Raw genomic sequence first — 27,387 nt, 5'->3', positions numbered from 1 at the left:
GTGGTGGGGACATGGATGCTAGACTGCAAGTGGGGGGGGGGGGGGAAGAGGAAGGGACATGGATGCTAGGCCACAGGGAGGGGAGGGGCCATGTATACTAGGCCTACAGGGAGAGGAGGGGACATGGATGGAAATACTTTTAAAACAAATAAGAGGAAATATGTTTTTCACTCAAAGAATAATTAAAGCTCTGGAATTCATTGTCAGAGGATGTGTTAACAGCAGTTAACGTAGATGGGTTTAGACAAGGTTTGGACAAGTTCCTGGAGGAAAGGTCCACAGTGTGCTATAGAGACAGACCCGGGGGAAGCAACTGCTTGCTTTGGGATCGGTAGCATAGAATGTTGCTGCTGTTTGGGTTTCTACCAGCTACTTGTGACCTGGATTGGCCACTGTTGGAAAAAGTATACTGGGCTAGACCTAATATGGCTATTCTTATTTATACATTAGGTTTCTGGTGCAGCAGTATAGTGGAGTTTTTTTGAGATGGGCTAGGTATGTGTTAGGGACAAAAAAGGGCTTTGCGGAAGTTTCGCCCCCAACATTTCGCCCCTAGCAATTCACCCCTCACATTTCGCCCCCCACATTTTGCCCCCAGGTATGTTTTGCCCCCGGAAGTTTCGCCCCCACACATTTCGCCCCCTGGATGTTTCGCCCCCACACATTTTGCCCCCGGATGTTTCGTCCCCATCGCGTTGGATTATGTGTACTACATCAATAATATGTCTCAAAATGATGAATGATTAAGATTAAAATGATGAAAAAATAAAATAAAAAAAGGTAAAATGATTAAGTAGGTATTTTTTACCTGATTTTTGTCAGAGAAGTAACTGGTCACTACACAGATCAATTAATCAAGCGCCAATTCGGAAATCGTAAGGACTAAATGACCAAGAGGCAAGAACCCGTTATATTTATAGAAGTGTAGAGCTTCTGGGATCAACCTTAATTGGAACGTTTTGGCGGGGGCGAAGGTTAAGCTCTGTAGAATTTTGCAGTCATTGGCCAATTTTGGCGCCAGATTGGCCGAATCTAGCACTGGCGACTACAATCAGAATACATTAAAATCTAGGTCAGGTCTTGATGTAGCAGTCACACATACATACATACATACTAGGGGAAAAACGCTAAATGTGCGGGGGCGACACAAACATTAAAATCTAGGTCAGGTATTGATGTAGCAGTCACACATACATACATACTAGGGGAAAAACGCTAAATGTGCGGGGGCGAAATGTGTGGGGGCAAAACATCCGGGGGGCGAAATGTGTGGGGGCGAAAGTTCCGGGGGCAAAACGTACCTGGGGGCGAAATATGGGGGGCGAAATGTGAGGGGCGAATTGCTGGGGGCAAAATGTTGGGGGCGAACCTTCCGGATCCCCAAAAAAGGTGCTAGTGTGTACAGTACAGGTATGCAACAGGATGTGAGTTGGTAGATGGGTTATGTCTAAGGAGGGTGTTTAGGAGTGTGCTTTGGGGAAAGGAGAGGGCGTTTGAGGTGGATGTGCAAAGAAGGTAAAAGGAGTGGAGTGGAGAGCTGGAAAAAAGAATCTCCTATCTCCCAGGGTAAAGCTTTTCAGCCTGTTGCATGAAGGGATGAGTCATAGGAACTGAAACAAATCTCTGAAAGCCTGGAGGCAATTTGACAGGCTAAAGAGCAGCAAACCACCTGGACAAGCTAGTACACTTCTCCCTCAATATTTGCTGGAGTTAGGGGCAGAGCCTGCCTGCCAATATGGAAAAAAAAAGGCAAATTTTAGGGCCGACTGACCCACCCCCGCCTCCCTCCTGCTTCCCAGACCTCTCCACACTGAATAACGTGCTGAACAAAGCAATATTATCAACATCTGATGTTGATAATGCTACTTTGTCAGCACATCATTCACTACTTGTGCTGTAACCACCTTTTTACGCTTCCCCTAAATTGTGATCAAGAGGCTAAAAGAAAACAGCTAACAATACCTGATACCTGAGCATTGGAAAATAAATAATAATAATCAACTAATAAAAATAGTATACATTTCATTTTCCCAACCACCAAATCTCCCCGTCCCGCCCCACCCGGCTACTTTTTCATGCCACCCAGCTGGAAATATTTTCTGGGGAGAACACTGCTATTCTTCAACCTCGAGCCCTTAAAAGTCGTTTACTTTCAGTGGAGAAGCTCTTCGAGATGGATTCGACCTCTTCCTCGACTCCGAAGCTGACCTCGGCCTCACCCTCAACCGAGGGTCCTCCTGACTCCACTGCTTCTACCTCGAGCCTCATCAGACCTTCTTCGTTTGCATCGGCTCTTTCCTTGACCACGTCTGCTGTATCTTCCCCTGTATCCTCAGGCCAGATAGCTCAGCAGACAGTTCCATCAGTGGTGCTTAAGGTGCCTAAGACTTCCAAGTCGAAGCACATTTCCTCTGCCTCTGTGGAACCTCCAGCCAAAGCAGGTGGTCAGGTTTCAGACGCGGATCCATCCTTGCCGGCTTCTTTCCAGACCATGTTAGAGAAGCAATTCATCCAGTTCCTCACTAACATGGGACCAAAGCTTGCTACTCTAATTCAGCCTGGACATCCTGCAGACTCCCGCGAGGTCGAGTCTTTTCCTGTGCCTCGGTCTGAGCCTACACACTCTATGCAGAGAGCAGAGTCTCTGCGAGTGGAGAAACCCTGAAAACCCGACTGGATTGCGGCCCTCGTTCCCCATCCCTGGTCAACAAATTATTATGTTCTGATAGCAAACACTAACAAAGAACCATCTGAATGTATTTTACCTGCAAGAATATTCATAGAAACAGAGAAATGAAAGTAAATAAAGGCCATATGGCCTCTCTAGTCTTCCTATCCATGCCATCTGCTATCCCGTCCTTTCCGCTGGAGATCCTATGCACCTATACCGAACTTTCTTGAATTTAGTTAGTTTTCGTCTCCACCATTTCCACCCAGGAGGCTATTCATCACCCTTTCTGTGAAGAAGTATTTTTTTCAGGTTACTTCTGAGTCTTTGCTCTTTCACCTTCATCCTATGTCCACTGATTCAAGAGCTTTCTTTGAATTGAAAGAGACTCACTTCCTGTGCATTTATGCAAAGGAGTTATTAACATCAAAGAGCCTATTACTTATAGATAGATATTATTTAAAATATGATGTTCAATTATGAATTTTTATAAGGTTGTTCTGTGAAGGGTTATTATTGGAGTGATTGCTGAGTGTAATTGTGAAAATCTCCAGGGGATAATCTACAGTAGTGGTTCTCAAACTTGTCCTGGGGGATCCCAGTCGATCAGGTTTTGAGGATATCCCTGGTAAGTATGCATGAGATAGATTTGCATACCTGTCACTTCTATTATATGCAAATCTCTCTCATACATATTCATTAGGGATATCCTGAAAATCCAACTGGCTGGGGGGTCCCCCAGGACAGGTTTGAGAATCACTGGTCTTGAGGTCTGAATATTATTTAGGGGGTAAGGAATTTTTGGGATGCTTAACCTTGCACCAGTCATGAAAGTCTGGAAATTGTTCTTTTTAATCTGATCCCCTAATTGTATGCTTATTTAAAAAGGATTTTAATTAAAAATAAAGAGGTGGCCCATTTTTCAGTTTCTCTCAGCCCTTAATGAAGCAAGCCTCAGCAGAATATAATCAATGCTGCACGTCACTGAATTTCTAATTAACAACCTGTAGAATGTTCATTGCATAGTCCTGTAATTTGTTTTTAATAATGGTAGGTTCATTCAAATGGCATGGCACAGAGGATCTGCAGCTCATCTTAAACAAGTATATCAGTCTCACTGTACATCCTGTGCTAATCACTATCAGAAAAAGCCCAACCATAAGGCAAGTCTAGGCTGCTGAATAACCCAGAATAAATGATACTCTACTGTATATAAAAAAGAGATAGCATTTTAAGTTGAGTCACATAAATCCCCATTCAAGTTTTAACAACAGCTCAACAAGTTCATCATCATACAGACATTTTCATACTGAGACTCGAAAATAAAAAAACACACATTTATAAAAAGCAAACTACAATTGTCAGATCCAAATATGTTATAACACAATGCTTAACTAGTCATCATGCAGACATTTTTATACTAGCACAAAAGTCTAAAGAATCCCAAACCTTTGGCAGAGTTCTCAGAAATCTTCATCATACAGATATGCCCAAGTCCCAGTACAAATAGTGCACAAACTGTGTTTCATTTAACAAACAAAGACTCCATCAGGTAACAACTTTTTGAACCATAGCATTCAAATGTGCTCAGAAGCAGAAGGAACATCACAATCATTCCTACAAGAGTTACTAATCTGCAGTAAGAACAATTACTATTACTACTACTATTTAACATTTCTATAGGGTTGATAGGAACATGCAGCACTGCATAACAACACATTTAAGAGATGGCCCCTGCTCAGTAGAGCTTACAATCTAAATTAACAGACAACAGGACAAGTAAGGCTTAGGGAGTTTCTCAGGGTATTTAAGGTGAGGGAATATGAGTTAAATGCATTTTTGAATAGCTGTACTCTGGATTGAGCAAGGGACATCGACGTTTCTTGAAAGCTTAGGTTTGAAAAATAATAATCATGCAAAATGACACCAGCGCAAGGTTTCAAAAATTATAACCAAGATTTATTAAATTATTGTTTCTATTTTTCCATTATGAGATCAAAAGAATCAAGCATAATTGCTTAACAGTTGCGCTAATGGGAGATCGTTATAGTTGCCAAATGCTGGCCTTCTCATAACGATCTCGTCTTAATAATTCCAGTCATTCTGTTATATACTTTTGGCTCAATGATATCATCAGGTTGACAACCAATAAAGTAATATGGGTGGTCTTAAAAGTTTAGACAAAGCAAAATTCCTCCACGTTTCAGTTAGACAGTTTTAGAAAATTACTTTTGATTTCTGAATTAACATTATAACATATTCAAGAGAATCTACAATTATTAACATGGTGCTGAAAAGTTCTCAACCTCTTCCTAAATTGACAGGGGGGCTGGTCTCCCCCTCTCCTTCTAAGCTGACAGTCTCACACACAAAGAGCAGGAGTCTCTGACCTAATTACTTCCAGATGTTGCCTAAGGATTTCTCTAGGTTGCAAAGATATATAAATATGTTTTTTCAAAACTCATTCCTTTGTTCAATACACAGTCATACACAAATCACTCCAGGGGCCCCCATTCATTCATAACTCGGCCATTCATACTTAATGCATTTTATATCTTAGTTTAGGACACGTTATCTTCCTAGCCAGTCTATAGCACATGTGGTATTAATTAACACCACGATGCTGAGAACAAAGACCTGGATAAACTGACCACAAAATAGATTCCACTGGTTTCCCCCATGATTTGGCTCAACAGCAAAGTACACAAAAGAACACCATTCTTTCCCTTATATTAATCCTTAGTGTGTTTTTCTGGCTTTAGTTACATATTATTCAGATTTTTATTCACCCGTTTTTCGTACGCTTCTATTTGGGCGTGGCCCTAACTGACACTTGTATTTGTATCTAATTAGAATTACCCAGAATCATACGAAAAACAGGCGCTTTTGTAGAAAAACTCCACAAAAAATACTGCATGTTCTGACATCCATTCCATTACCGTCCCATAAACATCACCCCCTGCTGGCCACGAGCCACTACTCCTCAGGATTTGAATAGTTCCAGGGATGGAGCTTGACATACTGACTCAAGCAGTTTGTTCAAGGCATAGGGTGCAGCAAGAGAGAAAGGGCACAGTCTAGAGTTAGCAGTAGAAGAAAAGGGTACAGATAAGAGAGATTTGCCTGATGAATGGAGTTCCCAGGGAGAAGCGTAAGGAAAGACAAGACAGGAGCGAGATTGAGGAGCTAAAAAGAGATTATGTACTTATCCTGGTAAGCTCTGGAAGAATGTCTTAACAGACACAGGAGACTGTTTACCACAAAGAATGTAGGCTGATGAAATGGCCTTACATATATCCACCTGGAAACAGTGACTTTGGAAACGGTAGCGCCCCGCTTAGAAGAATGAGTCAGGATAAAAAGATGGTTAGAGAGGCAAAACTCATTAGTGACCTCCAGATAACTTAGAAGAAACTCTTCAGACATCCAATTTTTGCAAAATGTAGTCCTGCGTCTTAGAACCCATAGGTTGAAAAACAGGCAAATGTACTTCCTGATTAACATGGCATGCTGATACCACCTTTGGAAGAAACAAAGGCACCATGCAGAGTGAGATCCCTGTCTCTAAAATCTTCAAGAAATGCTCTCTACAAGATAAAGCCTGGAGTTCCGAGACACATCTTGCTGAGGTAATAGCAACCAGAAAAACTACCTTCAGTGTCAGGTACAAGAGAGAAGCAACTTTTGGAGGCTCAAATGGAGCCTTGGTGAGCCAGACAAAACCAAGTTAAGGTCCCATGAAGAGAAAGGTAGTTTGAATGGAGATGCAATGCAAAAAGCACCCTTCAAAAATCTGGCCACATCAGGGTGAGACACAATGGAAGGACTATGGTCCCAGGTTCTGAAACAAGAGAACTTGGCGGCATGGACCTGCAGAGAAGCCACAGTGAGCCCTTAATCAAGGCCCGTCTGACGAAAGGTGACCACTATGAAAATAGAAGTGGAATATGTCTCCACGCTTTCCTAGTCGCACCAATGTTGAAATGTCTTCCACACCATGGTGTAGGCAGACACCATAGATGACTTCTTAGATTTCAGAAGAGTAAAAATGACTACATCAGAATAACATAACTTAACAATAAACTTGTATACCATAGCTACCTCTCATTTCTGTGCGGTTAACAGAATAAAGATACTGGACATTCACAGTGAATCACAATCCATAACTTGAAAAATTTACCAAACAAATATGTTTTTAAATATTTTCTGAAAGCCAGATAGGTGCTGGAAGTTAATATAAAATTACCAAGATGTTTATGCCATATGCCTGCCTCCAGATATTTTAGAATTCTACTAAAGAATTGTTTGTAAACACATCCCTTAATTGATGGAAAATCAAACATCCGTGAACCCCATGTAAAGCGTTTCCTATTAGTAAATTCAAAATGGTCAAGAAAATAACTAGGTAAGAGTTTAAGTAAAGACTTAAAGCATATGCAACCAAACTTAAACAATGGTCTTGCCTTAATTGGTAACCAATGCAATTTGTGATAATATTTTGTCACATGGTTGAATTTTTTCAAACCGAATATGAAGCGAACAGCAGTATTTTGAATGACTTGCAACCTCGATGTTTTTTTCTTACAAATTGATAAATAGAGTATGCTACAGTAATCTAAAGTTCTTAGCATAAGTGATTGTACCAAGAGCCTAAAAGAAGGAAGGTCAAAATATGGCCTAATTGTTCTAAGCTTCCATAACAGAATATGGGTATCAAATGATAAGTTTCAATCAAGGTGAATTCCCAAAATTTTTATGCCTTTGCGCTCTAATGATTCATGCTCAATAGCCATGCCGTAGGAGCAAAGCAACCGGGATCCTCCAGACAAGCTGGATCCTGAGATAGAAGGTCTGGAAGAGCCTGCAAACGAAGGCTATGACTTATGCGAAGACACAGATCAGCATACCACGGTCTATGAGGCCAGCCTGGAGCCACTAGAATGGTCCTTCCTGGATGAGTCATAATCCTGTGGAGGACCCGACCTATCATAGGTAAGGGAGGAAAAATTACAGTAGAACTTCCTGTGGCCATAGCTGTACCACAGCGTCTAGGCCCTCGCTTCTACGCTCAGATCTACGACTGAAGAATCAAGTCACCTTCCTGTTCTATGTCGTGGCCATGAGATCAAAGCAGGGTTGACTTCAGTGTTGCACAATGACTCAGAATGCCGCTGAGGACAGCTCCTACTCGCCCGGATCCAAAATCCGTCTGCTGAGGAAGTCTGCTTGAACATTATCGACTCCCACCACATGCGCTGCTGAAAGTGCCTGTTCCGCACACAGAAAGAGAAGGCGGGCCTCCTGAGACAGAGAAGTGCTCTTGGTTCCTCCCTGGCGATTGACATAGGCTACTGCCGTTGCATTGTCAGAGAAGACTTTGACTGCTTGGCCCTTCAGAATCTTCTGGAATCGCACCAGAGCCAACTGAACAGCCCCTTAGCTCCAGCTGATTGATCAAATCTTTCCTCTGGGAGAGAGTCCAACACCTAATTTTACTAATAAATTATGCCCTATTGGAAACCATAGGAGGGACCTACCTAGACACTACCAGGTCTACCCACTGCACTCATACAAAGACCCACTCATTCACTTAACACACAAAAAAGAAAAAAAGAAAGGAAAAAAAAAAAGTGGAGAAAAAGCCTCAGTTCATCTTCATATGGCAAAAAACTCCACTTATAAACAACCATTAAGCAAGGTCCAAAATGTATCAGTTCACTCAGCAGTGAGAAACACTATAGTAGCCCTCGTAGGAACCACCTCAAAAAAACTCTAGCACGCCAAATTACAAAACTTCAAAAAATGTGAGTAAAGCAAGCAGCACATATATGAGTCTCAAACACAGTCAATGGTAAGCAGGAAAAAACACACAAACACTTAGCTGCAGACGGTGTCCAGGCTGTCTTCCATGCATCCAAAAAGTGCAAGCCTGCCTGGCCCCGCAGCCACTCTTTCCCAACGGGGAAACCTCTGTTTCGCTGAGCTCCGTCAGCCTACTCCACCAGCAACTGTAGAGGCTCTTCAAGTCCTTAATGGGACGATTGCAGTGGGCTCTCCAGCCCTGAAGGCTGGCATCTGTCATCACCATGGCCCCCAAACAAAACACTTTTTTTCTTGCAATATAATCCATGAAAAAAAGAAAAAAGTGTTTTGTTTGAGCATTATTGTGAATGAATTTGTGAATACTTTTGAGAACTAAATCGACTTTTATGAATTTTTAAGGATCACCGTGACCCAGCAGGCAATCCGCAGTGGCATGCCCCTGCACAGCATCTGAGAGAGAAGCCACCAAGCCATGCTGGCCCGAGCTTCCAGAATTCAGGGAAGACAGGTCTGTAATGCATCCTTGTGCAGAGCCCAGCGATAGAGTAAGGCATGCTGGAAAGGACGCATGAGCGTCTTCGCCCAAGAGACCATATCCAATGTGGCTGCCATAGACCATAGGACATGCAGATAGTCCCACGCTGATGGAGATAGCTTCTCTAGAACAGAAGAGATTTGAAAACACAGCTTCTGTTTGCGTGCCTCTGGAAGATAGTCACGGCCCGCTGTCATTTTGAACAGAACACCCAGATATACTAGAGACTGTGTGGGAATCAGACTGCTCTTTCTGTAGTTCACAATCCAACCCTGGTCCTCCAGAACTTGGATCACCTGATCCACAGTACATCGACCCTCAGCCAATGAGGGAACTCTGATGAGCCGGTTGTCCAAGTAAGGGTGTACCTGCAGACCAATTTTCTGTAAATAAGCTGCCATAACCACCATCACTTTGGTGAAGGTACGGGGAGCCCTGGCCGGATGTAAGCTAAATCGAAATATAGGAGAGTCTGAATTATACTACTGTACTATTAATAATCATTTCTATACCACTACTAGCTGTGTATACATTGTATGCAGGCACTTTTTCTGTCCCTACTGGGCTTACAATCTGAGTGGGGGGGGGGGGGTTTATACCTGGGGCAATGGAGGGTTAATTGACTTACACAAGGAGCTGCAGTGGGAACTGAACCCAACTCACTAGGATCAAACCCATCACACTAACCATTAGGCCACTCCAACACAAATGGAACTGAGAGGTAATTGGATAATTGAAATTTGGATAATTCAGAAAAAGTAGATGAGGGATAAAAGAGAGACATATTAAATGTATGTTTCAAAAGAAGAAGTAACAAGAGCTACTTTGCTCTGTTTCCCGTCCTCAAGCACAATTCATGAACTTTTTTGTTTAGAGAAGATGCAAACAGATCCGCTGCAAGGGTTGCCCACTCACAAATTTTCTTGCTTACTCCTATTTTGTTTTGGATCCCTAGCTGTTTTAATGAATTGCCATGCATTTTAAACAGGTTTTCAATACACACTTGATAAATATTAACCAAGGTCCTAATTTCTATAAACTGGCTATAATTTCTTCATGAAAGGCAATTAGGCTCAGATTTTCTAACCAGCGGCCGCTTTAAAAATGGCGGGTACAAATGGATCGATTTTGCACTCTGTCAAAAATTACAAAGACTACGGGACACTCGATGAAGTTACAAGGAAATTCTTTTAAAACCAATAGGAATAGTTAAGCTCTGGAACGCGTTGCTAGAGGATGTGGTAAGAGCAGATAGCATAGCTGGTTTTAAGAAAGGTTTGGACAAGTTCCTGGAGAAAAAGTCCATAGTCTGTTATTGAAAAAGACTTGGGGGAAGCCACTGCTTGCCCTGGATCGGTAGCATGGAATATTGTCAGAGAGGAAGTTCGGGCCAGCCAATCGCTGCCTGGCTGGGCGGAACCTCCTCTCCGACGGCAGAATTGACGTCGGGGAGAGGAAGACTGATCGGCCCGAAGCAGGGAGAGCATGCGTCGGCGTCGGCTTTGGGGCCTGTTATCCATTGGTGGGTCCTGTTCCCCGATGGCAGCGGCAGTGGCAGTGGCAGTGGCTTGGGGAACGGCAGGGAGAAAGAAAGGGGGCAGGCAGGGAAACAGAAGGAAAGAAGAGAAACAGAAAAAAGAAAGGGGGCATGAAGAGAGGAAGAAAAAGTTGGGGGACGGAATGAGGTATGGAGGAGAGGAAGCATACAGGCTGAAAGAAGGGAAGAAAGATTGGATGCACAGTCAGAAGAAGAAAGTGCAACCAGAGACTCATGAAATCACCAGACAAGGTAGGAAAAATGATTTTATTTTAAATTTAGCAAAGTGGAGGCAGTATTACCACAGTTTTCAAAGGAATTTGCCCAAATAACTTAATAGTTAACTGGGTAAATTCCCAGAGATGAAAACTTCCCTTCACTTACTATGCACAGTTCTGAATTTATATCTGCTGTCTATATTTTACAATATGGTCCCCTTTTACTAAACCGCAATAGTGGTTTTTAGCGCAGGGAGCCTATGAGCGTCAAGAGCAGCGCTGGACATTCAGCGCAGCTCCCTGCGCTAAAAACTGCTATTGTGGTTTAATAAAAAGGAAGGGGGGTATATTTGTCTATTTTTGTATGGTTGTTACTGAAGTGACAATGCATAGAGTCATCTGCCTTGACCTGAATGATAATTAACATTTTCTCAGCGTATAGTGTGCTTTGTGTTTTTTAATTTTATTGTTGGTAGATCATTTTGACTTGGTCATTTTAAAGTAGCTCACAAGCTCAAAAAGTTTGAGCTAGAGCGTTGAAACTGTGTATTTCTATTTTATCCCCCCTTTTACAAAACTGTGGAGCGTTTTTTAGCGCCAGCCGTGGTGGTAGCAGCTCTGATGCTCAGAATTCTATGAGCGTCAGGGCTGTTACCATTGTGGCTAAAATCCACACTACAGTTTTGTAAAAAGGGGGAGGGGTTAGTTTGTGATGACATATTCCATACTAGGCGAAGGTGTTTTCTGTGTTCTGTGTATTCGAAAGACATGGTTTTCTATTAGGATTGACGTTGTAGGATTGATCTGTGCTGGTCTGGCTTGTTTAGTTTTACAATGGGTGTATTGATGTACTGCTCACTGCAATATGTAAGATGCTGCCTTTTCCTAGGTACTCATGTGTGACGTGTGGTTTGATACTAAAAATCATGTTTTTCTTACAGATGGGGGGGGGTGTGTGCGCCAAAAAATGATGGGCCCCGGGTGTTACATATGCTACGTACGCCACTGTATGTAAAGATACCAGAAAGCTGGCGTAGCAAAAACTTTAAGTAAATTGTTATTCTTCTAAGTTTTGAGTATTTAACCCTCCCACAATCTCATGGGCACTCGTTTCAAGTTTCAAGTTTATTGAGATTTTGATTTAAACGCAATATCAAATATTTTCAATGCGTATAACAAAAATAAATTTGGGGAAATAAATAAAATCATTTGAACAATAAACATACAAACATATCCATAGATGATTAAAATTACATAAGGAGTACAAGGATAAACTACATTTGTTTAAAAATGCGTTCTCCGCGCCTGCTCATAAATTTGTTGACTGGACGGATCCAGCAATGTGGCCAGATGCCATTCAGGACAAAGACAGAGAAAGAATTGTGCAATTTGGATTAATGATGGAAAATGATTTAAAGCAAATGGCACAGTCTATGAGTAAAGATCTTGACGGACGTTCTTTTTATGAATATCTCCTCTATGCCAAATCACCCAATGGACGTGAGAAGATTTTACGGGACTGGCTTAGGTGGAGCATTAGCAGAAAAGTATGTGTGTATTCGGCCCATGGAAGAAGGGGTGGCGTCGGGGGGGGGGAAGGGGTGCGTGGGGGGCCCAATAGGATTGCTCAGTAAGGGGCCCAGAAATTTCTGATGGCGGCCCTGGGTACTAGTGACCTGGATTGGCCACCGTGATAATGGGCTACTGGGCTTGATGGACCATTGGTCTGACCCAGTAAGGCTATTTTTATTTTCTTATGGCTGCTGATCACGTGTCACTCACATGCCGGCGCCAGTTAAAGAATCACACCTCCGGCAAAGGTAGGCACTGAAAATGTATGCCAGGCCTACCTTTGATGTGAATTGCACCTCCATAGGCGCTTTAGGCTGCCTAACACCACTTCTGGCATTAGCCATTCCCACAGTAGCATTCGGTGGCCTAAAGCGCCTATGGAGGCATGATTCAGGCACTGATTTTTTAAGGTGCCTTGAAACTCAATTAAAAATGTCATGTAAGCGGCATTTTTTTTACTGAGCTTGAGCGCCGTTTAGGGAATCTGGGCCATAATAATTTATAATATTCTGATCCTGCAGCATCCTGGTTAATTCATCCCTGGGGTCTAGAAACTATCGGATGAAACCACTTCCAAGAGTGTAATGAACCAAACAGTTAAATACTGTCCTGTAACTGCTGCTGAAATACAAGTCATTTGTCCTTGTTTTTGTAATAATTACAAGTATCTCCCATTCAAGCAAACTACAAGAGGAGGGGAGACAGACAACATGAATCATAGTGAAAGTCTGAAGTAGAGAATGACACGGTGACAAAATTCATCACCGTTCTCGTCCCCTTGGATAACCGCGGGAAATAATCCCATGTCATTTTCTAGTGTCTATTTCAACCTCAGTCTTTCTACACCAGCATTCTTCAAAGCAAAGCTTGCGGGTCAGTGGTTGTAGCCATTCATACTCTGATTCTTCCCTCTCTCCTTAAAGAATGACATGAAGATGGTTTCCCGCGGTTATCCGCGGGGACGGTGATGAATTTTGTCACCGTGTCATTCTCTAGTCTGAAGCTCTTTCCTGCACTTTCCTGTTTTTCAAAAAGTTCACGTGCACATGATTTTATTCAGGAGGCCTAGTGAGCAGAAGAGAACTAAAAGAAGGACATACCTTGAAGACCTTTTGGTAGTTCCATTGATTTTATTATTTGTTCTGTTATATCAGATGCGCTGAGCCCTTGTAGCCTCTTCTCCCAGAAAAGCTGAAAGACCAGAATATTTTTTGTTAGTGACGACATTAAAATAAAAGTAAAGACAATGTCCTATGTTTTTCACATTCTGCTATCTAAAAGATAACAATCAAAAAGCATTAAAGTAGGAGCTTGTTTAATCTATACAATAAACTGTACTATATTTTCAATTTGAAAGAACTGCAAAAATATTCAAGAATTCATCATTTTTAATTTTAATTTAATTTGATTAGGTATTCATATACTACCTATCAAGGTTATCTAAGCGGTTTACAATCATGTATAAGCAACCAAAAATTGACTGCATCTCTTAGTGGACCCCATTACTCAATACTTGGTAGAAGTCCTTTTCATAGTATTAAAAGCTATAAGCCAATCAGGATAAGCGTCTACGAACTTTGCAAAGCAGAATGGTACGGTGTCAGGTCAAAAGCGCACCGGGACAAAGGCGCGCCCAGACAATTGAGCGCAGCATGGAGGCACGCGCCGCTCTAAATTACTGTTTTTAGGGCTCCGACGGAGGTGTGGGGGGGGCGTGGGGGGGAACCCCCCCACTTTACTTAATAGACATTGCGCCGCATTGTGGGGGCGTTATGGGGGGTTTGGGGGGTTGTAACCCTCCACATTTTACTGAAAACTTCACTTTTTCCCTGTTTTTAGGGAAAAAGTTAAGTTTACAGTAAAATGTGGAGGGTTACAACCCCCCAAACCCCCCATAACGCCGGCGCGATGTCTATTAAGCAAAGTGGCGGGGTTCCCCCCCCATGCCCCCCCCCCCGTTGGAGCCCTAAAAAAAGTAATTTAGAGCGGCGTGCGCCTCCACGCTGCGCTCAATTGTCCGGGCGCGCCTTTGTCTTTCGCGCCGTTGTCTATGAACCGAATGGTTCAGTCTTTATCTTCCGTCATTTACTATATTACATTGTTCTTTGCAGAATAGCTCAGGCTCCTTCGGTATGACATAGGATCATCTGTAGACTACAGTCTTCAAGTCTTGCTACAGATTTTCTGTTGAGTAAAAGGTGTAGGCTTTCAATGAGCTCCTTAAGGACATGCACTTTCTTCTTTATGAGTCATTCAGTTTATTAGTCATCTATGCTGCCAGAAGGTGGGCTAATTGCTACTCATTTAGGCATAGTGATGAACAGCATTATTTGTTAGAACAAAAGAACATAAGAATAGCCATATTGGGTCAGACCAATGGCCCATCGAGCCCAGTATCCTGTTTCCACAGCGGCCAATCTAGATCTCAAGTACCTGGCAGAAATCTAGCTAGTTACAACATTCCACACTACAGAACCCAGGAAAGCACTGGCTTCCCTCTTGTCTGTCTCAAAAGCAGACTATGGACTTTTTCTCCAGGAACTTGTCCAAACCTTTTTTTAAACCCATATATATTAACTGCTGTTACCACATCCTCTGGCAACAAGTCTGTCTTCTTCTTTGTTGCTATCACCAATTTCTATTTACTATATTGTAATTAATTGTACTGTGTAATCACGATCTTCTACAAGTTTTACAAGGTTGTATCTTTTCCCTAGTGCTTTTATTCTGAATTGTGTTTTCTTCCATTTTAAAAATTGTTTTATGACTTTGCATTTCTATTTACTAGTGTAATACCATTGTGTAAACCGCCACAAACTGATGGTTTGGTGGTTTATAAAAATAAATTATTATTATTATTATCATCAATCGTTGGACAACACCAGCAATTAATAATGGTTTGGACAGCTGCTGCAGACAGCATCCACTTGATCGGATCCAGTGTCTGGATCCAGTCAAGTGGACAACTGTAACAAACTGATCCAGTATCTTTATGCTGAGGAAATCAGCTTGGACATTGTCCACTCTCACTGTGCTGCTGAGAGAGCCTGAAGTTGAAGCCCCACCCACTTGAACAGTAAGCGAGCTTCCAGGTTCAGCTGGGTACTCTTGGTGCCTCCTTGGCAATTGACATATGCTACCGCTGTAGCATTGTCTGAGAAGACTCAGATCACATGACCCTCCAGACTCTTCTGCAGTTTCTGCAACACCAGTCGAATGGCTCAAAGTTCTAGCCTATTGATTGACCACTTCCTTTGGGAGGATGACCAACACCCCTGAATCAAGTACCAGTTGCAGTTAGCCCCCCAGCCGAACAGGCCTATATCTGTTGTCACAATTACCCAGTTGGATATTCGGAGGGGCATGCCCTTTGACAATGCCTGTGGGCGGAGCCACCAGTCCATACTGGCCCGGACTTATGGTGTCCATGGTAGGGGCATCTGCAGGGAGTCCGACTGATGTGACCATCGAGACAGTTACTTAGCTAGTGATGTTTTTGTATATCTCTACATGGAAGTTTGTAGAATGTTCACAGCATAATACACATATAGATATAACCATATCCACATACTATATATAGATGGCTATCTACCGATATCCTACTTGTTTTATCCATATATTGCAAATCATTATCTCTCTCTCACTCTTTCCATAGTATGCTCTCTTTACACATACATACATACATATATATATACAGTGAGAGACAGACATATACACCTATCTCAAGATATGTGCACACACTTATGGGCCTGGTACTATGGGATTTTGTGTGATGCTACATTCTATGTATACAATCCTCTCAATGTCTGTTACTGTTTTCTCTTACAAAAACAAAAGGAATTGAAACAGGCAAACGCAAGCAGTGTCTCACTTCCAGTTCACCACACAATTGTTTTCCCATGTATTCACCTCTATAGGACCCCCAGGGACCCTCAAGAAGACTTTTTGTCGAAATGCAGACCATGTTGGGTCCATGTTTGTATCCCTAGCGGACTAGGTCCTTTAAGGCTTTTATATGGATGAATTTATTTTTATGTGGATGAAATTATTTTATGTGGATGATTTTGGTGTAACTTTGGAACTTTGACTCTTTCAAATAAAGTCCATTTAGGAACATCGTCACTCCACAGTTTTTTGGGTTTGGTTTTTTTTTTTTTTTTTTTTGGTTTTCACTGTTTTCTCTTACAACAGGAAGATAGTCCCCTTGTCTGGAGCATTTCATGTCGTTATCGCTGCCTTCGTATATGGCAGCAGATGTCCATTGTATCGCCAAACCCTCATCTACAACATGTGTTTGGCTACTGTGGGCTTTGCTGTGCTCCCAGTAGTTATTGGGTTGTGTGCAACTGATATGTCTTCACACTGATAGCATTCATCAAGTGTGCGAACACCTTCAGCGCTACTGCCTATGGATTTTTCTCTCCTTTGTGGATGGTGACTACCAGTGTGCAGATGTCAGTTCTCAGGATATCCTAACATCTATAATGTGGACCCATGTCACAGCCCACAATATCACTTGGCCCCTGCTTCTCCTCCACTCCAAATTGTGCCTGATCTGGGGACCTGCTAAGCTTTAAACATGTCTACAGTCTCACCTATTCTAGGTGCTTGAGGAGATTTGTTGCTGGAGAAAGAAGGCAGTGCCTGGACCGTGAGTGTTTCATCAGTCTCTTCACTGAACATTATGAACAGATTGAAGAATGCCACAAAAGGGAATACGTAACTTATATCCTAAGTTTGTTTTATTGCATAATAATCACATACTCTAAATATTTTCCTATCTGTTCCAGCTGCTTCACAATCTAACCACACTACCTCGGCCAATCAACAGTTAGGTTTGATCGCTGGGATTAAACCTGCAACTTCACTGGAGGCGGTGGTACCTTTAATCACTTGGCCACCCCTCCGCATGTATATGCTTCAGATTTGGGAAAGCTATTATGCGGTTTGGGATTAGGACCATGAGAGTTGTTTGTGAAGGTCAACTCCACCTTTTTCTAAAAAAGCTGGAAGATATGTTTCATGTATCACATTTGTTAATGACAAGGTCTCCTCAGATATATCCAACAATAGAGGAGTTATTGTGAACCTCAGCTGTGTATAAAGGTTTCTTCCCTGCTCTGTGAACAATTTCTGTAGACAGAGGTTGTGATATTAGCCGTCATCCACACACAAGGTGCTTGACTGTTCTTCCTGTTCTTCCTGTATCTCATAGACGGTGATGCTCAGAAGGTGACTTGATGCAAGAAGTAGGTTTGTTAAGTATCAACCTCCATATCATTGTCTGAATCTAAAGTTAACATGCAGAGTTCCACATTAGTACCTTAACACCTCCAGGTTCTCAACCTCATGGTGTGATGTCTGCTGTTTCTCATCCTGCTCTTTCGGTGTGTGGCTGTGTTCATTTATTCAAGGAGGGAGATGATTTTTTTCTGTTACAGCTCCCAAAATTTGGAATTCACTCCCGATTAACATAAGAAAAGAAAAATTACTTTGCAAGTCTAAAAATCTCCTGAAAAGTTGGCTTTTTAAGGACGCTTTTAACTGATTCATTTAAATTTTATGATTTTTACAGTGAACTAGGAATACCGCCAAGTGAAAATTAAGTGGGTAACCTTCCCCAACCTCTTGTTTCATTACCTGTCCCTTTTTATTTGTTTTTGAATTGTATTTAATCCTTTTTTTTTTTTTTTCGCCTCCCTTTCTCAAACGTATTATTTTATTAAAATTAGTACTAATTGTCCTGTTTTTTAAAATTTTATCCTAATTTTTAACTAAATGTAAATCGCATTGGATTTGGATTTTGCAATCAAATCAAATATTTTAAATAAACTTGAAACTTGAATGTACAAATGATGCTATTAGGCAATGGCACAGTCAAAATATCACAGTTCCAAAATGTGATTGGGTGGTGTGGCTGCATGGTGGCTAGTATTGGGGAATGTTAAGGCTACTGAAATGCCTGTGATCTCTTCGGTTCATAGACAAAATCGCGCAAGACAACGGCGCGCCGACAACTGAGCGCAGACAACTGAGCGCAAGGTTGACGGCGTGCCGAAGAAAAGCACTATTTTAAAGGGTTCCGACGGGGGGTGTTGGTGCCCCTCTTTTACTTAACAGACATCGCGCTGGCATTGTGGGGGGTTTGGGGGGTTGTAACCCCCTCACTATACTTGAAACCAAACTTTTTGCCTGTTTTTTAGGGAAAAAGTTCAGTTTTAAGTATAATGTGAGGGGTTACAACCCCCCAAAATGCCAGCGCAATGTCTGTTAAGTAAAGTGGGGGGTTCCCCCCCCACACCCCCCATCGGAGCCCTTTAAAATAGTGCTTTTCTTCGGCGCGCCGTCAACCTTGCGCTCAGTTGTCGGCGCGCCATTGTCTCGCGCGATTTAGTCCCGTCACCGATCTCTCCTGCTGGTTGCTGAGAGTATGGTGACTTCCATCCAAGGCTACCTGATTGGGATGAGTACTGCAATTTTGTATTGTTTGTAAGTGTGGCTGCAGGATGTCTGTGTAAAGGTCCTTTACCAAATTGGCTACTATTGATGAAAATGCAACACTGTATCAATAATATACAGCATATATCACAGCAAGTTAAAGTGTATCAATCACTTCAGTGGTAAAATCTGTAGTTAACGCTTCAAACCTCAGATTACAAAGCCAAGCAGTCGCATGACACACATTGGTTCACATCCTCACAGGTTCCTTTGCTTTAAGTGCAATTAGCCATATAAAGTGCTTTTTTTCTTATGTTTTTCTTATATTCATAACGTTCTTTTTAAACTTTTGAATTAATTTAGTTTAACATAAAACTTATCTCATGTTGCAGCAGGCAGATATTACCTTCTGCAACATGGGATAAGTTTTACGTTATCCAATAACAGAGCAGTTATTATGAACCTCAGCTGTGTATAAAGTAGCTCGTTCCTTCCCTGCTCTGTGAACAATTTCTGGAGACAGAGGTTGTGATAGTAGCCGTCATCCACACACAAGGTGGAAGGGGTAATATCTGCCTGCTGCAACATAAGTTTTATGTTAAACTAATTAAATTAATTCAAGTTTAAACATTATTATGAATATAAGAGAAACATAAGAAAAAAGCACTTTATGAAAAGCACTTTATATGGCTAATTGCACTTAAAACAAGGAAGACCCTGTGAGGATGTGAACCGATGTGTTTTATGTTACCACACGGTTTTGTAATCTGAGGTTTGAAGAGTTAACTACAGATTTATTGATACACTTTAACTTGCTGTGATATATGCTGGGTATTATTGATACTGTGTAAAAGTCCAACATGGTGCTCCCAATCACAGAGCTGATGCACAGTATGTGATCCTCACAGATGTTTCATGTGGTTGTTCAATCTGGAAACTTTCACTTTCCTTCTATGGTGTGTCCTCCACCCCCCCCCCCTCACCTCTCCATCCTATCGCTGACCTTGGTGGTCTCCCTCTACCACCTCTCTCCTAATAGTGTGCACTGCATCCCTTTTACTCATTGACTGCTGATCTGTGTGTCCCAAAATCTGGCCCTTGGATGGTGGGAGCTGAGGAATCCCTTGTGGGTATGGAAATGCTGTACCGAAGGCTGTAACAAGGGCACACTCTAGTCTTGGACTGAGGTTGTCTAACAGTAAGGCAGATATGTATGCAGAAGCCATGTAAGCTAGGAGCTAAGACAAAAGTGGTATAGTCATGTATGCCTGTATTGTGAATAGTTGCCACTTACAAATGGTGAGGGTTGCAACTGCTGGCCATCAGGGTGGACACCAAGGGCACCTCTTAAATTACCCACATCAAATGGGCCTCAGCTTGTTCAGGAGAGGGTTGCAGACACACCTCTTTGGAGGAGCTGCTTGGGGGGAAGGGTCATCCACTGTAATAACTAATGGTGTATTTAGCTTTTTCTAGCTGTACGGAGTAGAGAAGACATTAAGGTCCACATAGGAACAAGCACTGCTCTGCCATGTTGTGGACAGTTCATGGAGAAACATGCTCATCCTAACTTTGCCAGACCATGTCCCTTGATGTTCACACAAACCCACTCCTCAGGGACATATTGAGGGGTTAGCTGTTTCTCCCACCTTCAGAGTTGAAAGAGGATATCATCCATAGTTTGGACACCCATTTCATAACATTGGCAGGCCAGTCAGAGTGGTGTAGTGCTTAGTGCATGGTTCATGACATTGTGGGGTCGTGGCCTCAAATTCCCTCTGCCTCTCCTTGTGATATTAAGTGCCTCACTCCAATAGAGCCTCAGTAGGTGAAAACAAGGAGCACATGAAGTTTCAAACCAGAACAGCTCGACCTCTGGCTGATATCCAACATTTCAGGCTGTTAGTAATTTACTACACAGTATTCGTGGAGTACAAGAACCACAAGCAGCGCGCCGAAGAAAATTACAGTTTTTAGGGGCTCCGACCAGGGGTTTTGTTGGGGAGCCCCCCCAGTTTACTTAATAGAGATCGTGCTGGCGTTGGGGGAGGGTTTGGGGGGTTGTGGCCCTCCACATTTTGCTGTAAACTTAACTTTTTCCCTAAAAACAGGGAAAGGGTGAAGTTTTCAGTGGAATGTGGGGGGTTGCAACACCCCCCACCCCCCACAACGCTCCCACAGCGCGGCGCAATCTCTGTTAAGTAAAGTGGGGGTCCCCCCACGCCCCCCCCATCGGAGCCGTAAAGACTGATTTTCTGCGGCGCGCGCCTCCGCGCTGCACTCAGTTGTCTGCGCGCGCCTTTGTCCCGGCGCACTTTTGACCTGACACCATATATCACAGTATACACATGCATGCTAGGAACTTCAATAGGAGTACAGAAATAAAGGCTGATAAATCTAAACAAAATAATCCTATCAACTATCCTATCAACTATAATCCCCTCGCAGTCTTCTCTGTTCGCCCTAGAGAAGAGAAGACTGCGAGGGGATTTGATAGAGACTTTTAAAATATTAAAAGGATTTGATAAAGTAGACCAGGAAGAAGCATTGTTAACATTTTCAGAAGTCACACGGACACGGGGTCATAGCCTGGAACTGAGTGGCAGCAGGTTCAGGACAAACATCAGGAAGTTCTGTTTCTCACAGCGAGTGGTTGGCGCTTGGAATGCTCTCCCAGAGGAGGTTGTGGCGGAGACTACTGTTCTGGGTTTCAAGCGCAAGTTGGATGCACATCTTGAAAACCATATTGAGGGATACGGGAAATCTGGGTCTCCCAAAAGGTGTACTTAAATGGGCCACCGCGTGCGCGGATCGCCGGACAAGATGGACTTCGGTCTGATCCGGTGAAGGCATTTCTTATGTTCTTATGGTATCTTCCTAAGCATACAGAATGTTCTGCTAAAGGATTCAGCAACTTCTTTTTGGGCGAGAGTAGGTTGTAGCAGTGGCATAGCGAAGGCGAGTGGTGCCCCTTCCCCATCCTCTTTTCTATCCCCTGCTCCTCCCCTTACCCCATACCTCTTTAGTTTTCCTGCCGCAAAGAGCATCACAAACTTACTGCCTGCGTTGTGTCAGTTCTCCCTCTGACGTCACTTCCTAGGCGCGTGACCTGGAATTGACATCAGAGAGAGCGAGCAGACACTGACGTGGGCAGCAAGTTCATGATGCTACTCACGCCAGGGAAACTGAAGTACAGGGGAAGGGAAAATTAAAGAGGCACGGGGGGGGGGGGAAGGGAAGGGGTGCGTGGCAGGGGAATGGAGAGGATGATGGGTGCCGGCACCTGGGGCGGACTGCCCTCCCTTATTACGCCACTGGGTTGCAGCATAGCCCCTGTGTAGAGGTAGCAGAGGAATAATCAAGGTTCTTTGTTTGGAGGGAACAAGGTGGGGCCCTGATTGTTTGGGAAGGGCACACAAAGGTCAACGGCAGCCTGCTGTGGTTCCCCTAACTGAATGGAGACCAGACCAAGTTGTATACAAAAGTGTGAGGTTTTCTGAGATTTGCCCTTGCCTCACATCCAAGCTTTGAAGTTGCAATAGGAGCATATTTACAGTGGAAATCCTCTCCTCCAGAGTACTACCCAATTGTGGCACTGGTGTCTGGCATGCAGCTAATGTAGATTCAAGGTGATTAGGAGTGTGTGAAACAAAGTAGAAATATTATCAGCCTTAGTTGATATAGATGCAGTACCGTGTGGTCATATTTCAGCAGGCTTTTCCTACACTTTGTATACAGTGCTCCCCTGGTCATTCGCGGTCGGTGATTCGCGGTCCCGGTCATTCGTGGTATTTTCTGACCGCAAATGACCGGGCAGGAGAGAGCAGCCGGAGTGCTGGAGAATAAAGGAAATCACTCGCGGTGTGCTCCGACCGCCTCTTCATGCACTAAACTCGGGCCTCACCAATCAGGAGCTGCGTGTCAAAGCAGCTCCTGATTAGTGAGGTCTGACTTTAGTGCAGGAAGGGGTGGTCAGGGCATACCGTGAGTGATTTCCTTCATTCGCCAGTGCTCTGGCTGCCCTTTCCCGCCTCTCTGGCTGCCCTCTCCCGTCTCCCCGCTAAAAAACCGTATTCGCGGTTTTTCAAGATTCGCAGGGGTTCCGGGAATTGAACCCTCGCAAATATCGGGGGAGTACTGTGTTATACTCCAAAAAATAGGCCTCACATCCATAGTGAGGTAGATGGAACAGCAAACTATCGTGCACCACTTACTTATTTCTCCTGAAATTACACATAGTGAGAGAGTCCCATCTTCTCAGAAAAGCAGAGAAGCCTACTACTACTAATCATAGTTCTATAGTGCTACTGGACATATGCAGCGCTGTACATCAAAACATGGAAGAGACAGTCCCTGCTTAAAAGAGCTTACAATCCAGTCAAGACAGGCAAACTGGACAAGAAGGTGCATCAATACACTGTGCTCAGGTGGGAGAATTACAGAGATAATGATAAGACAGATGTTGATGCTTAGAAGGTGGGTTGATGGAATTGAAAACATCTTCAAAGAAGAGGGCTTTGAGTTTGAATGTGAATACTGCCAGAGATGGAGCTTGACATATCGAATCAGACAGGTTTTTTTTTTCCCTGCCTGTCCACCCATTTCTGGCCAGCAGCAAGCTTCTGAATCTTTGTTGTAAGTGTCACAGCTTTCTAACTGTATTGGTAGTATGTGCATTGTGCATTTTTTTTTTTTCTCTGAGCCAAGCTGCAGCTATGGAGGCATTTTCAAAAGGCAGGTCTAACTCCCACTCCCTTTTTCCAAATACACCCAGATTTAAGAGAGTGTAGCAGGGTCTGGCCACCTCCTTCTGAAGATTCTATTTCTTCCTGTGTTGTACAAGATTCTCCTTTGACACACTACCAGAAGCTGGTACTCTGTGGCAATGATCTGATGCCAGTTCTGTACTTATACACCAAAGGCTGGTGGAGGACGCACACACAGGACAAAACAACCAGCACACCAAAACATCATCCTGTTTCCATGTAGGTATGCTACAATACGGCAATAAACTGTAGGCCTAAAACTCAATGTCGAGGCTGGCTGAAAGGCTATGAGGTCTCAGCAAGCTTCCTGAACATAGCAAATAGAAACAAGCTAGAGCAAATCAGGTGCACAATTATGTGCAAAATAATTCCCCCATACTATTACACAGTACCCACCAATAGTTCAGCTGCATCCTTCTTCACATGCACCAGGATATTTAACCTACAGCTTATGGGTCATAGGAGCTTCAGTGAAATGTACCACCTAGCTAGGGACCACATATTGATCACTACACGAAAGATGTTCACTGTACTGTAGCCCGACAGTATGAACACTTGACTTCTTGATAAGGTGCCAGTCTGTCATTTAAATTTACGAGGGATGACAGTTCTCAGAATCAATTTCCAGAGTCACTTTCAACAGCCAGGTTAGACATCAAAAACTTTTCAATGGTAGGAGGCAGCGGATGGCCTGGTAAAAGCTTTTTGTAAACTACTTAGGAAACAAAGAAACATGATAAAGGCCAAATGGGCAGTCCAGTTTGCCTATTTGCAGAATCCACTAGCTCCTCCTCTCCCTAAGAGATCCCACATACCTGCCCCATGCTTCCTGGAATTCAGACAGTCTTTGTCTCCACCACCTCTACCAGGAGACCATTCCATGCATCTACCACCCTTTCTGTAAAAACAGTATTTCCTTATATTGCTCCTGAGCTTATCACCTCTTACATTGGCTACACTGGCTGCCGATGAAGGCACGCGTAAAGTTCAAATTTGCCTGTTTCTGCTTTAAAGCATTACACGGACTTGCCCCCAAATACATTACTGACCTTTTCTCCTTCTCAACCAACAGACACAAGAGAAGTTCACATTCCAACTTCGTTTCCCCCCCAGTGAGAGGTTGCAAACTGAAAAAACACCATGAATTCCTTCTCTCGCACCAAGCAGCATCATGGGGTAAAGACCTAGAACAATTACTTTCGCCCTCTACTTATGAGGTATTTAGGAAACGTCTAAAAACACACCTGTTCCTAAAACATCTTGACAACTGATCCACTTATCTCTTTCCTCTCAATAGCGACCTACTGTCCTTTTGATCACTTTTCTCCTCAACAATGAATTTCCTGTCTAATTACTTCTCTTTCTTCTTCCCCTCTTGAAGTCAGTCAATTTGTACCTTTGCTTAATCTTTTGTAAACCGCATAGAACTTCACGGTATTGCGGTATATAAGCTGTTATTATTATTACATATTCATGAGCCACCTAAAGGCATAAGGGCCTCATATATTATGCTTGGCTGGGTGGGTGTACAAACAAGGTAACCTAGCTGTCTGAAAATGAAAATGTATCCCTGCAGCCTTCGGTCATTGCTAGGTGACCAAGGTGGTATGCAGGATTTAGATGACCTTCAAAGCAGATACACAATGGTTAAATGAACCCTGTACTGTACAACCCTAACAGATTACATGTGCAATTCTTCCAGATTGTGTCACCTCTAACACTCTGGGTACGGGAGCCACTCTGTCTGCACTCTTGTAGCATGTCAGTGTATGCTTTGAGGTGCCTCTGACACAATGGAGTCATTTATAAGATGGCAAGAGCTGAAAGATGATGCTACTATAGTGATTATGAGAATAATAGCAATGTGTGTGCAGGGATCATGATGTAGATGCAGGTTTGAAAGTCTAGTCATTATGCAATGTCTAGGCTATAGGGAAGTAGGGGAAAGAGGAATAACCTATCGCTATTTCACATATTCTCTGCACAATGTCATAATGCATTGTTGGAATTTTGTTCACTTATAGTGGAGGACACGTATTATTGAAGCAAAACACAACACTTTGCATCAGAAATATGAAATTGTAATAAAAAATTATAATAACAAAATATAAAAGATAATTTCAATAATATGTATAAAAGAAGAAAAACTATACATATGTAAAAAAAATTTTAAAAGGCAAACTGCAATACAAACTTGAAGTAAAAAGGATCAAGGAAGGGCTGAGTGATGGGCACATAGGGGTGATGGTGGGATAAAACAACCCCTGCCACAGAGCAGGACCAGTCATGGGGGTGGGTGGTGCAGCATGCTTCCTCGAGGGTCATGAAGGGGGTCCTCCATCACGGGGACCACCACACTGTAGGGCAGATACACAGTTTGCCAGATCTGCAGCCATTTGCCCTACAGTGTGGTGGATGTGGTAGAGGGCACCCTCTATGGCACCCATGCGGCCATCCAGGGCCCCCATGTGCCCCTCCATGGTAGACAAGTGCCTTTCCACAGAGGCCATACGGGCCTCAATGGAAGACATGTGCCCCTCCATACAGGCCACACGGGCCTCAATGGCAGACACAGGCCCTTCCATGCAGAATACGCGCTTATTCAGGGCAGACATGTGACCATCTATGGAGGCCAAATGCCTCTCTACAGAGGTCACAAACCCATCCAGGGCAGCCACGTGCCCCTGCGTGGCCACCATCTGGCCCTCCAGGGACATAAATCGGCCATCTATGGCCTCCCTCATCATCTCTATCTCCTTGATCAAAGCAGCTGTGTCATCTACAGGGCCCTCCCATGGTGGGGCTGTGCCTTGGGCTGGCCCTGAAGAGGGATGGTGTCGATGGATGGGGTGATGTGGGGGGTCAGAGAGCTCCACCACATGGGGGTGCTGCTCGAGTAGGAGGGGGCAGAGTGGATGGAGGTGGGTAGGGGTGGTTTGCCGAGGGGTGGATTCAGAAGTGGATATGGGACTGATAGAAGGGGAATGGTGTAGAGCCTGTACATGGGGGGTTGCGGGAGGGGCAGATATTATTATTGCTGCTGCTGCTGCTGCTGCAGCTGCCTTGCTGCTGATGGTGGTGGGTGCTGCTGTAGCACTGGTCATGGCAGCTGCCACCTCTAGAGCTGCAGTGCTTGCAGTAGTAGTAGGGGCTGGTATAGCGCTGCTGGTAGCAATGCTGCCAGTGGAGGTGCCTGCTGCTGCCCACCCTTCCTCCTCCTCCTCTTCCACCCCTCCTTGCTGAGGTGCCACCCTGTGCCCTGTAAGTACACAACACAAAAGGTAAGAGACCAGTATTAAAATGTGTATTTCACACAAGGAAGACATCATCATTGCTTCTTGTAGTGCTGCTGCTACAGACCCAGTTGCCAAACGTTTGGTTGACGCATTGCTTGATAAGAGACCCCCTGTGCATGCATGTCATTAATGATTAGTCAGTGTGCAAGGGGAGGGGTACTATTTAATAGTTTAGTTTAACAGTTTACGTATTTGGACATAACACACTTCCTAATGATTTTAGAGTGGTGCACAGAATGCAAACGAAATCATACTATATTTAGGCCACTACCTTAATTTGCATCCCAGAGTTTCCAAGTTTATTAAAAAGTTTGATATACCGCTTAATCTAGCTTCTAAGCGGTGCATCTATCAGAACAGCTCACCTTAGGACGCCAGACCTAGTTCTCACTATAAATCGCATGGTGTCATAATAGAAACTACACCTACAGTGTCAGAGCCACTGTGGAGGGTTGCACAGTGACGCTGTAGGGACAGATGCACACAGTAAATGTGAAGCTTGAAGGCTGTTGTTCCCCCACCCTCTATTTGGTC

General features: G+C 43.4%; 1 protein-coding gene across 2 annotated transcripts in view; it reads right to left on the bottom strand.

Annotated features, from left to right (window-relative positions):
- MBD2 (methyl-CpG binding domain protein 2) overlaps positions 1-27,387 on the bottom strand; it is a 170,118-nt gene that overhangs the window by 44,625 nt on the left and 98,106 nt on the right. The window contains exon 4 of one of the 2 annotated variants that reach the window (XM_033934245.1): positions 13,454-13,544. In XM_033934245.1, the coding sequence (XP_033790136.1) occupies positions 13,454-13,544 (91 nt within the window). Of the gene's footprint in view, positions 1-13,453; positions 13,545-25,742; positions 26,817-27,387 lie in introns of those variants that run through there. The other variant, XM_033934236.1, reaches the window with a different exon arrangement.

Source organism: Geotrypetes seraphini, chromosome 1 (genome assembly GCF_902459505.1).
Source record: "Geotrypetes seraphini chromosome 1, aGeoSer1.1, whole genome shotgun sequence".
Taxonomy (NCBI): domain Eukaryota; kingdom Metazoa; phylum Chordata; class Amphibia; order Gymnophiona; family Dermophiidae; genus Geotrypetes; species Geotrypetes seraphini.
Note: the sequence above shows the minus strand (reverse complement) of the source record. Positions and strands in the feature narration are given on the sequence as shown.